Here is a 13,282-nt window from a genome sequence, read left to right as displayed (position 1 = left end):
TCATGTTGTTCGTTATATTACACTATATAAATTAAAATCGAACTTATTTGTCACATGCACAGAATAGACAAGGTGTAAACGGTACAGTGAAATGGTTACTTGCATAGTGGAGTCTTTTGTTTACATTTACATTTTACATTTTAGTCATTTAGCAGACGCTCTTATCCAGAGCGACTTACAGTAGTGAATGCATACATTTCATACATTTTTTCTCTCCGTACTGGTCCCCCGTGGGAATCGAACCCACAACCCTGGCGTTGCAAACACCATGCTGTACCAACTGAGCTACACGGGACATGTAGACATGTAGCTAGCTAGCACAACAATTAACCATAATCCCAACTCATAACGTTACCACTCTGCATGAATCTACAGGTAGCTAACACTAACCAAGTAGGTTCAATGTTAGCTAGCTAGCTAACATTAGGCATAAACTAGCAATGCAAATGGCTCTGAGATACGAACAATATTACTACACGGATCATACATGTAATGTCAGCTAGCGAGCCAGCCAGCCAGCTAACATTAGCTAGGTCGCTAACAGTATGCTTTAACTTGCAAAGAAAACAACTTTGACAAAATTACAAATGTATATCAGAACATTTTGCTACCTAGACTCTCCTACCCGTACACATGGATGAACGCTTCTCCCTCTCTGTCACATATGCCATGGTTGCCCTTAGTTTGAAGATATCATCTGGAGACAGGTGTTTTGTATAACAGCCTTCTGTGTTCTCTTTTTGATTCCCTCCGCATTTGCAATCAAACGCCTGAATTTTCTCTCCTTAGCTATCATACTCTGCTTCCACCGGGCATTCCACTGATTTCAAAACTCGGTCCTCCAAAAAGTGGAGCGCCTTAGCAACACTTTTGCAGTTCTTCGTGATATCTTTCAAAAAAGCTGTGTTAGAAAGGATTACCTACACATACTGAGCAGCTCATGTTATAGACAGAAGCGTGATACATGGCAGACCAATCCGAACTGATCTCTCGGCATGTCCAGCCCAACCATTATCTCAGCCAATCATAGCTAGGGAAGGTTCCTTCCTTTTTCCGTGGCTAAACCAAATAGGCTTGTAATTTAACAATTTCATTCATATTTACAGATGGCATACACGTTTGTTATTAAGGCACAAGAAAATTTACCTGCTCCAGAAGGCATTTCTGCCAAAACAATATATATGTATGATCAAATGACTCTCTTGTGAAGTAGTGACGGGAACCATCCGCTTAGTTTCCTGAAACAAGTTATATAAAAAGCTCAGTGCCGTTATCCTTGCAAGGGGAGGGTGCCGGAGTACTGAAAAAAGGGGTGCCAATAATTTGGATCCCTATCTTTTTGAGAGAACAAAAATATGACTCTTTCTCTAAGCAATTGTATTAGTATAATATAATCTAACCCCCCTTTTTTATATAAATAGAGTATAGGTATTTTTTGTACATTTTTATCAAGGGTGCCAATAATTTTGGTCCTGACTGTATATTATGTACGTTATATTAAATATCAACCTTAAAGCAAAAAACGTATCAGTTGTGGATCAGTTGTGTACAACTATTTTATGTATGCCTTTTGGTATCCATACCAGATTCAATCAGTATATTGTTGATCAAGTTGATCAGTATATTGGTGTATCTAATTGAATTAGTATAAACTGAGCAGGTGGATAACTAACCTTGATGAGAGGGTTAATGACTCCAACATTAGGACTAGTGTTGAACACTTTGTTGAAGCCAGTCTCTCTGTTGACCAGCTCCAGCTGATAAAACTTCTTGTCATCCTACAAAAAAAAGGAAAGACTGGTCAGTTCATGTCTGTAACAGAAGGACCACTTTGGAAACAAGTGTTTAAATTACTGCTTTGAAGTGGGGAACCAATGGACATCTTGTTGTATTATTTCATACCCAAATAAATCAAATTCAACATGTGAGTCAGAGGACTGACATGGATAGAATGGGACCACACTCAGAGCCACACTAAGGTCCCAATTTAAGTCAATAAAATAAATGCCAACTGTAGGTTCACTTAGAATGTTTCTGCTGTATTTTATGGTAAAGCTGTTCCTCTGGCACATAATGTATTGGATATTGACAGGAATCCATGCCACACCTATCCTTAAAATACAGTGTTAATATTCTGAGTTAACCCTCAGTGATGATTTCCTTTATCTGCAACTGATTGAATTGAGTTAGGTCCCTTAAGTGTTTGCATCAGTACAATGTGTTGTATCATTCACAGGGAATACAACCTTGAAGTTGGAATGTTGGTAAAATCATTAGAAGTTGTAAGAAGGTAAAATAAAGTCCACTAAAAGGAGGAAATCTTAAGGTAAAGTGTATATAAACTTAAAGAGAGTTTAATGATTTCAGCTTTCTTTTTTGTTTATTTTATTCCCTTATGACCATAGAAGGTGCAAACTCTTAAACAATACCCTCTGATTTGTAGCTTGATCGTAGATATTCAAATTCTAAAACTTTAGTCAAGAAGTCCTATAGTCACATCTTGGCCACAAATGCTGAGTGGGTATTTTTCTATTTGTTTGATGTGTACTTGAAGCATGAAATTCAGATATTACATACATTGAAATAAATCACAAGGGTTAATAAAAATCAATGAATCATGGCATACAATCAAATAATGTCATTGCTTGATCATGGTTTGAAGGTCTCATTATGAGTGTCAGTGAGAGGGCATTTGTTTAGTGAGTGATGGAGCTAGCTGGGGGGATTCATGTTGGTGCCTCTTTGGCTTTTGCGCTATCCGTAGTTGGTTCCCAAAATGTTTCTGGTAGGTTCAGAAACTAGCGCTGCAGTCCAATTCTCTCCCTTTCTCAATGAAGTGTGCACCCATTCACTCTCCCTCATGGACTCAATAGCATTGGATAGGTGTGTACATGGGCTAGATACATTTGAAGTCAGAAGTTTACATACACCTTAGCCAAATACATTTAAACTCAGTTTTTCACAATTCCTGACATTTAATCCTTGTAAAAATTCCCTGTCTTAGGTCAGTTAGCATCACCACTTTATTTTAAGAATGTGAAATGTCGGAATAATAGTAGAGTGAATTATTTATTTCAGCTTTTATTTCTTTCATCACATTCCCAGTGGGACAGAAGTTTACATACACTCAATTAGTATTTGGTAGCATTGCCTTTAAATTGTTTAACTTTGGTCAAACATTTCAGGTAGCCTTCCACAAGCTTCCCACAATAAGTTGGGTGAATTTTGGCCCATTCCTCCTGACAGAGCTGGTGTAACTGAGTCAGGTTTGTAGGCCTCCTTGCTCACACATGCTTTTTCAGTTCTTCCCACAGATTTTCAATAGGATTGAGGTCAGGGCTTTGTGATGACCACTCCAATACCTTGACTTTGTTGTCCTTAAGCCATTTTGCCACATCTTTGGAAGTATGCCTGGGGTCATTGTCTATTTGGAAGACCCATTTGCGACCAAGCTTCAACTTCCTGACTGATGTCTGGAGATGTTGCTTCAATACAACCACACAATTTTCCCACCTCATGATCCATCTATTTTGTGAAGTGCACCAGTCCCTCCTCCAGCAAAGCACCCCCAAAACAGGTTGCTGCCACCCCCGTGCTTCACGGTTGGGATGGTGTTCTTCGGCTTGCAAGACTCCCCCTTTTTCCTCCAAACATAACAATGGTCATTACTGCCAAACAGTTCTATTTTTGTTATATCAGACCAGAGGACATTTCTCCAAAAAGTAGGACCTTTGACCCATGTGCAGTTGCAAACTGTAGTCTGGCTTTTTCATGGCGGTTTTGGAGCAGTGGCTTCTTCCTTGCTGAGCAGCCTTTCAGGTTATGTTGATATAGGACTCGTTTTACTGTGGATATAGATACTTTTGTACCTGTTTCTTCCAGCATCTTCACAAGGTCCTTTGCTGTTGTTCTGGGATTGATTTGCACATTTCGCACCAAAGTATGTCCATCTTTAGGAGACAGAACGCGTCTCCTTCCTGAGTGGTATGACAGCTGCGTGGTCCATGGTGTTTATACTTGCTTACTATTGTTTGTACAGATGAACGTGGTACTTTCAGGCATTTGGAAATTGCTCCCAGGGATGAAACAGACTTTTGGAGGTCTATAATATTTTTTCTGAGGTCTTGACTGATTTCTTTTGATTTTCCCATGATGTCAAGCAAAGAAGCACTGAGTTTGAAGGTAGGCCTTGAAATACATCCACAGGTACACCTCCAATTGACTCAAATGATGTCAATTAGCCTATCAGAAGTTCTTTAGCCATGACATCATTTTCTGGAATTTTCCAAGCTGTTTAAAGGCACAGTCAACTTAGTGTATGTAAACTTCTGACCCACTTGAATTGTGATACAGTGAATTATAAGTGAAATAATCTGTCTGTAAACACTTGTTGGATAAATTACTTGTGTCATGCACAAAGTAGATGTCCTAATCGACTTGCCAAAACTATAGTTTGTTAACAAGAAATTTGTGGAGTGGTTGGAAAACGAGTTTTAATGACTCCAACCTAAGTGTATGTAAACATCCGACTTCAACTGTATTTATTTCTTACACCATGCTTTTAAATCCATGTGGGGGAGTGAACGAGGGTGAGAACTGTCAAGTAAAGATTTATAAAGATTCTGTCATATACGATTTCAGGACCATTCATGACTACAGACATTTGTTTTTCCAGACCATGTGATCTAACCAGGTACCTAGTTATTGCTATAGTTGACTATTTAAGCTATAAGGCATGAGGGGGTGTGGTATATGGCCAATATACCACGGCTAAGGGCTGTTCTTATCCACGACGCAACGCGGAGTGCCTGGATACAGGCCTTAACCGTGTTATATTGGCCGTATACCACACACCCCCGAGGTGCCTTATTGCTATTATAAACTGGTTATCAACGTAATTAGAGCAGTAAAAATCGATGTTTTGTCATACCCGTGGTATACAGTCTGATATACCATGGCTGTCAGCCAATCAAATCAGCATTCAGGGCTCGAACCACCATGTTTATGAAACAGTATATACAACTTAGAGCCTATCAGGACATATTTCATTGAGCACAATTAGGTCATATTTGGTTGAGACCTTGATCAATGAGATATTCACCCACTCAAGTAAACAGGGAAAAGTTTGTTGAATTCCCAATATGTTTTCACTATGCTTTCAAACCATCTAAAAGCACAACCAAATTCCAATGGAAAAACAATGTCTGCTCCTGTAAGTCGCTTTGGATAAGAGTGTCTGCTAAATGACTAAAATGAATGGTTTATTTGTCACCTAAATGTGTTATCACTGCGCTTTCAACCATTTAAAAGCACAAAGTTCAAATGGGAAAACAATGTCAGATATTTGATTTACTTATACAACAACTGAATGTGTTAACACTGTTCTTCATCTAATAGCACAACCAAATGACCTGTATGACCTGTAAGTGATGAATCTACTGCTTGGATAGTTTGATCTGTGCCACTGGCTTAATCCTATTCTTTAACTTCGATTTTTGGTTGAGTTAGAGATGTGAATCCAACACATTATTTGTTGACCTGTGGTCAAGTTAGTAGACTATTCACTGTATTGCAAAAGTTATGCTGAATTGTGTTTGGTTGTCAACAAACCAAATATCAACATTTGAAGGAGATGTACTGTATCTACTGATTGGATAGTTCCATCTATGCCACTCACGTGGTCCTATTCTTTAACCTTCAAGTTTTTGTTGCGTTGGAGACATGAATCCAACATGTTAATTGTTAACTGCTATTTAGGCCGGGACTCAATCTGATACGCATTATAGCGCCCTTGACATTTAAAGGTAATTTCCATTGCATTTACCGTGAATGCGATCTCCATGAATGTCAGGGAAAATGCCTTTAAAATCCGAATTGTCAACTGTACAACACGCTGTGCTATAAATTAAAATTGTGGCCTTACTGTATTGCAAAAGTGATATCGAATTGTTTTTGGTTGTCAACAAAACCAAATATTAACATTTGAAGGAGATGTATCTACTACTTGGACAGTTTCATCTGTGCCACTGGTTTAGTGCTATTTTTTAACTTATATTTTTTGTTGAGATGGAGACGTGAATCCAACATATAGAGTGCCTTTTATATCCGTCCCGCATTATGTGTTTCCAACTTCTAGGAATATTTTAACACACTTATCCCCAATATTTAACCATCATTGTAAAGACCTAGTTCTTTGTTGCTTTGGGAAGGTAATTTCTGAAGATTTTTTACTTAATTTAATGTGATTCTTAATTAATTTACATTTGTCACTCAAGTTTAAAGATGTAATCCGCAGTAAGGGGAATCAGTGCCATTGGCCGCCATAGTTGTTTTTGTTGCCGAGCTGAGGAGCGTCACGCAGCATGGCAAAATAAATTGCAGTACATATTTTCTCTTCTATCACGGGTGATTCAATGATGTCCGAGGGGAAAAAAACGTGTTTGTTGTTGTAATATCGCAAATGGACGTGGCAGTTTCACCATTAAGGGGAAGGGGATACCGAGTCAGTTCCATAACTGTAACTGGGCCCATCTAGCATTACACGTCAACGCTGTTGCCCATAGATAGATAAGCTAGAAATGTTTTAATAATTTCAACAACAAAGGGCACACAACAACTTTCTATTTCCTTTGTCACAAGGGGAGATGAAATCTAAGATAAAAATCGTCAACCCTGTCAGTTGAAGTCACTTTTTTAAAATGTATTTTTTATTTTACCTCTTGAGATGGGAAAATATGTTTGTTATGAAGTTGAACATGTGCTCTTTGTGACAGAATGTTAAAATTAGGTGAAATTGTTATTTTTGACAAAATTAAAGGACCCAAAAGTTACTTGTGGAATAACTCAATAATGTAAAAATAATGTCCAGGGAACATACTTCCACAACAGCGCCCAACCAAATGGAAATTACTTTATGTTCCGTGAAGGTTTCTTGTTAGTTGACCAACCACCACCCATTCCCTGAGAATTACTTTTCTACTGAATTCTACTGTGTCAGGGGCAGATCTCAAAAATGGAATTGTGTAATTGCATGCAACTATAATAGGATTAACTGGATGGTAGCAATGTCAATGTCTCCCCTATTCAAATTTATTTAAAGTCACCATGAAGTGAATTTGCTGTTTATTTTGCCCCAATGTTCAAGTGAAACCTACACCCTTGAGTTGACCACCCACCACCAGTTTCTTGACAAGGGCCTCTCGCTCTGTCACCATGTCCTTGAGCTCAGCAATGACCTGTAGGTCCTCATGACGACTCTCTCTGTTACGAAACTTATCTTCTGTCCCCTCCAATCTAGACCAGGGTGACACATGAAAACATAAAATCTGCATTAGATAACCATAAAAGTATCAAATTGCCTAGCAGACGCCACACAGTACCTTGTATGGCATCTAGATGGCGCACACATTGAAGTTATCTAAATCAAATCAAATGTGTTTATATAGCCCTTCTTACATCAGCTGATATCTCAAAGTGCTGTACAGAAACCCAGCCTAAAACCCCAAACAGCAAGCAATGCAGGTGTAGAAGCACGCAGGTGTGTAGGTGTAGAAGCATAATTAGGTCACTATAGATGGCATTAAGTATGTAAGCAGAACAATGGGGGAGGATCTGTGTATCAACATTTCAAGAGTGGCATAACATTCTAGCACACGTCATCGGATAAAAATAAAATTTGAGGTGAGATCCCTGGCTTTTGATTGCTCACACACACACACACACACACACACACACACACACACACACACACACACACACACACACACACACACACACACACAGTGCCCTTACAGTATCTGGAGGGCAGAGATCTTGTCCTTCAGTAGCTCCTGGGCTTTGTTGAAGTCTGAGAGCATGATCTGAGTCTCTCTATGGTGAACAGCACTCAGCTCCCCCAGCTCTCTCTCATGTCTCTTTGTCAGGTCCTGTTCATGAGCCCTGAGGCACAGAGAGAGAGACAGAGGTCAGTCACATATCCCCAGTGGCTGAATTTAAACAAAGCTTGGCAGCCAAACTATGTTAAAATGAGTCTCTGTACATTCTCCAGTCAATAATGATGAGTAAATAATTAAAGCAAGCTAAAAATAACAATAATGCATTTATATAACAGGCACTCACTCCTGTGAGATTTTTACCTCTCTTCCCATATCTAATCATGGAATTTATCCAAACACAACACTACCTTTCTCCAAATCCAAACTGCAATACAGTCTCTGCTTAACTGGTTGTGGATGTTGTAGAATTCAAGTGGAATAAAAGAGGGATGTGTATGTTAGTCACCTCCAAAAGATACACCTGCCATGTCCTGGGAAATTGGACTTTATTTATATCTTGAGAGGAGGGTGTCCTTGCCACAATCACGTCAATCATTCTAGCCACAGAGCATAGCATTATGCCAGAGATAGAGATCTTCAGTTATCACATACAGTGCATTTGGAAAGTATTCAATCCCCTTTCCTTTTTCCACATTTTGTTACGTTACAGCCTAAAAATGATTCAATTGTTTTTTTCCCTCATCAATCTACACACAATGCCCCATAATGACAAAGCAAAAACAGGTTTTTAGAATGTTTAAAAACAATGTAACTGTATTGCCTAACGTGAAAACTGTGTAATCTACTGCAATTTACAGTACTGTAACATAATACTTTCAGCACATCTAAGGGTTATTTGAAACACGTATCTTGCATTGTTTGCTATTGGATTAACTGGTAGTTAAAACGACTAAATTGAAAAGATATCATTGTGTTGTGTTTTGGTGATTAAACCAATGTTCTCATTACATTTCACAATAAACATATTTTGAATCAATGGTTGTGTGGTGAGAGATGTTTACTATTCAAATTAACGCACAATGACAGGCTTTCAATGAAAGACTGGCTGTGTTACAAGTGTGACCAGTTTAGAGTTTTGTACTAAGAGTTAGGAAAATGTACCACATATTGAAAATAGTACCAAAGCCATGATCCCTTATTGATGTCATCTGTTAAATCCACTTCAATCAGTGTAGATGAAGGGGAGGAGACAGGTTAAAGGAGGACTTTTAAACCTTGAGACAATTGAGACATGGATTGTGTATGTGTGCCATTCAGAGGGTGAATGGGCAAGACAAAACATTGAAGTGCCTTTGAACGGGGTATGGTAGTAGGTGCCAGGTGCACCGGTTTGAGTGTGTCTGAAGAACTGCAACGCTGCTGGGTTATTCACGCTCAACAGTTTCCCATGTGTATCAACAATGGTCCACCACCCAAAGGACATCTAGCCAACTTGACACAACTGTGGGAAGCATTGGAGTCACCATGGGCCAGCATCCCTGTGGAATGCTTTCGACATCCTGTAGAGTCCATGTCTGACAAATTGAGACTGTTCTGAGTGCAACTCAATATTAGGAAGGTGTTCCTAATGTTTTGTACACTATGTGTACGTTAAGTCACTACATAATTTTGGTTCAGTAGTTATCAGTTTTGAGCAGTTTGATAAAGTCAGTTAACAATATTGTTGACAAATGACAAGAAAATCATATCAAAAGTACAGTGAATATTGCATTTTGAAAAAAGCAGATCCAAATTGAAAGAGTGATTTGGTGCAGTGAACAAGTGACTTTGTGAATTTGTTTATTGTACTCACTCAATTGAAAATGTGCTTAGAATTTTGAATCATGAGCCATTTTGATTATCTGTTTAGATTTTTGTGCTTAGAGTTTTAAAAATATACCACTTAAGCACCAAAGTGATTGGGGAAAAAACAGTAAATCACACCTCACATGATAATGTGGGCTCTTGAAAAATATAATACTGTTTTTCATGTCAATCTAGCATTTCTAAGACCATGAGGGTCCACATATACTGAGAGGTTTGGAAGACCTGGGTACTCCCTCACTCCCTTAGGAGTCACTATAAATAGATTCCAGTTAATGGGTCCCAGTACCTGATCTGCTGGTTGGCCTCGCTGCGGACTCGGAGAACCTCTTTGCCCTTGAGCTCCAGCTCTCTGGTGAGGGTGCTGATGGTCTCATTGAGGGAGTGGATCTCGTGGTCCAGGTCTGTAATACGATTGGTTCTGCAGGACACCTCCTGCTGCAGGTCTGATATACTACCCAACAGGTCCTCCTCCTGGTTTCAAGTCAGACAAGATAATGCAGACAATCATAATTGTTGGGGTGACAATTCCAATCTAATTCAGTCAATTCAGGACTAGAATTGAAATTCCAATTCAAGAATGAAAAAAATGCCACACTTTCAGGTACTTTTTAAGCTATCCCTAGAGTTGGGATCCTATCAAAGCGAATTAATCCTATTGGTACAGAGCTTAGGTACGTCTGCTCTAAAAAAAAAATAGGGGGGTGGTTTGATTCCATCCATAAATAGTTCCACAACTTTGCTACAGCCAATTCAATAGTAATTGTCAGTATACCTTTTACCAGCAGCTATACAATAATCTGCATCATCACATCCACTATCCACTATGAGTGTGTGTAAATTTAGGGTTGCACCAAGAAACAAACTTGTTTCCCCTCTTTCTCTTCATTGATGCGAGTTTGTGACACCCAGGTATTATTCAAAACAATATGGTTACAACAATACTTCAACATTTCTAAAGTGGTTTAAAGACTGTGTCCCCCAATATAGAAATATTTGATTTGGGACCCTATATCTAATTAGTTTAATTTGGAAGAGATGTTGTAGAAGCTGCTTGGAAGAGGCATGGGTAGATGTCAGCCCTAAGGCGCAGTCTACATTTTTAAGTGGGTCATGTTAAAAGATATAGCACTACAATTAACTGAAACGAGTTGTCCTTGTATTTCTGAGAAATAAAAAGAGAGCACGGGAAGGAAAGAGAGAGAGGCAGGGAAAGAGAGAGTGTGGTCCAACATTGGAAAATTATGCAACCAAAGTGCTCAGAAACATATACAGAAATGTGTACACACATGGAACCTTTCAGATTCTTTGTTGTTCTTCACTTATGTATTATGATTCACCCTAACGATTAAAGCACAGACTATGAGAAAATGGGTAATCTTGGCCCTCTGGGCAGTTTGCTTATCTGTAAGACTTAGTATCATCCTGCCCTATTATGTTTGTGTTACTGCATACCTCAGTTTGCCAATGCAAAAAGCAACACTGAAAGCAGCATTTATTTTTCAAAACGCAGTCTCAGTCTGTATATGAGATGCACACGATGTGATCGCAAGCTGTTGTATTTCAAATATAATTATAATATTGTTTTGGCTACATCACAGATGCTTGGCAAACAGTGAGCTTCAACTCCCAAGGGATGAGTCCCAAATAACAATTTATTTTTAAAAAAGTATAAAAAAATTAGCACAAACACACCCTAAAATTCCTCCTCTGGTCCTTTCTAGCCACTGATAGAAAGTCAGGGGCTATGTGTATCAAGCATCTCAGAGTAAGTGTACTAATCTAGGATCAGGCAAAACTTATCCCAGATCAGAACTCCTACTATGAGACGTGTAATACATACACCCCCAGATATAATTTCACCCCCCCAAATTGTCATGGTTATGATTAAGAGCGTGGTTAGGGGCAACTTCTACCTCAAGCAGCAAAAAGTGTCACTCTGTACTGACCTGTTGCTGACTCTGCTCCAGAGCACCCTGTAGCTCCAGTTTGGCAGCAGTGTTATCCTTCAGGTGGATCTGGCGCAGATGCTCTATGGCTGTTGCATGGAGGTGGTTCAGCTCAGAGCGCAGGGAGGCTACAGGTGAGGAAGAGGAGGAGGGGAACATGAAAGTCCCGTGAGGCTCAATTGGTAGAGCATTGCGTTGAAAATACACATTTTACTTTGAAACAACGTCTTTTTTTGGTCATCGTTTCGATGGCTAAATTTCAACCGTACATACAGTTGAAGTCGGAAGTCTACATACACCTTAGCCAAATACATTTAAACTCAGTTTTTCACAATTCCTAACATTTAATCAGAGTAAAAATTCCATGTCTTAGGTGAGTTAGGATCACCATTTTATTTTAAAAATGTGAAATGTCAGAATAATAGTATAGAGAATTATTTATTTCAGCACATTCCCAGTGGGACAGACGTTTACATGCACTCAATTAGGATTTGGAAGCATTGCCTTTAAATTGTTTAACTTGGTCAAACATTTCGGGTAGCCTTCCACAAGCTTCCCACAATAAGTTTGGTGAATTTTGGCACTTTCTTCCTGACAGAGGTGTAACTGAGTCAGGTTTGTAGGCCTCCTTGCTCTGACATGCTTTTTCAGTTCTGCACACAAATCTTCTATAGGATTGAGGTCAGGGCTTTGTGATGGCCACTCCAATACCTTGACTTTGTTGTCCTTAAGCCATTTTGCTTTGCTGCAGGAGCGACTGGTGCACTTCACAAAATAGATGGCATCATGACGGAAAATTATGTGGATATATTGAAGCAATATCTCAAGACATTTTTATTTATTTATTTTTTATTTCACCTTTATTTAACCAGGTAGGCAAGTTGAGAACAAGTTATCATTTACAATTGCGACCTGGCCAAGATAAAGCAAAGCAGTTCGACACATACAACAACACAGAGTTACACATGGAGTAAAACAAACATACAGTCAATAATACAGTAGAAAAATAAGTCTATATACAATGTGAGCAAATGAGGTGAGATAACCTGATATGGATAGGGGGCAGTATTTTCACAGCGGGATGAAAAAACGTACCCGATTTAAACTGGTTACTACTCTTGCCCAGAAACGAGAATATGCATATTATTAGTAGATTTGGATAGAAAACACTCTGAAGTTTCTAAAACTGTTTGAATGGTGTCTGTGGGTATAACATAACTCATATGGCAGGCAAAAACCAGAGAAAAAGTCAACCAGGAAGTGTAGGATCTGAGAAATGTAGTTCTTCTTTCTAGTCCCTTTCGAAACTACAGTATCTGTGCTGTTATGTTGCACTTTCTAAGGCTTCCATTGGCTGTCTAAAGCCTTCAGAAAGTGGATTGAGCCTTCTCCTGTCTCTGGGCAGAGTATAGGAGCTCAGTTACTGAGTGGTCTGCCTGAGGACAAAGAGATTGGATACGCGCGTTCCCGCGAGCACGCTGTTTTTTATTTTTCTCCTTGAATGAATACACTATTGTCCGGTTGGAATATTATCGCAATTTTACATAAAAAATACCATAAAATTTGATTTTAAACAGCGTTTGACATGCTTCTAAGTACGGTAATGGAACATTTTGACTGTTTGTGTCTCGAATTGCGCTTGGATAGTGACCTGAACGCACGAACAAAACGGAGGTATTTGGACATAACTATGGA

General features: G+C 39.0%; 1 protein-coding gene across 2 annotated transcripts in view; it reads right to left on the bottom strand.

The window, feature by feature from the left end:
* fam184aa (family with sequence similarity 184 member Aa) overlaps positions 1-13,282 on the bottom strand; it is an 83,259-nt gene that overhangs the window by 6,478 nt on the left and 63,499 nt on the right. Inside the window, exons 12-16 of one of the 2 annotated variants that reach the window (XM_029766853.1) lie at positions 11,588-11,715; positions 9,928-10,112; positions 7,792-7,938; positions 7,155-7,293; positions 1,674-1,778 (exon numbers count right to left, since the gene is read on the bottom strand). In XM_029766853.1, coding sequence (XP_029622713.1) covers positions 1,674-1,778; positions 7,155-7,293; positions 7,792-7,938; positions 9,928-10,112; positions 11,588-11,715 — 704 coding nt within the window. The remainder of the gene's footprint in view (positions 1-1,673; positions 1,779-7,154; positions 7,294-7,791; positions 7,939-9,927; positions 10,113-11,587; positions 11,716-13,282) is intronic. The other variant, XM_029766854.1, reaches the window with a different exon arrangement.

The sequence above is a fragment of the Salmo trutta genome, chromosome 12, assembly GCF_901001165.1.
Source record: "Salmo trutta chromosome 12, fSalTru1.1, whole genome shotgun sequence".
Taxonomy (NCBI): domain Eukaryota; kingdom Metazoa; phylum Chordata; class Actinopteri; order Salmoniformes; family Salmonidae; genus Salmo; species Salmo trutta.
Note: the sequence above shows the minus strand (reverse complement) of the source record. Positions and strands in the feature narration are given on the sequence as shown.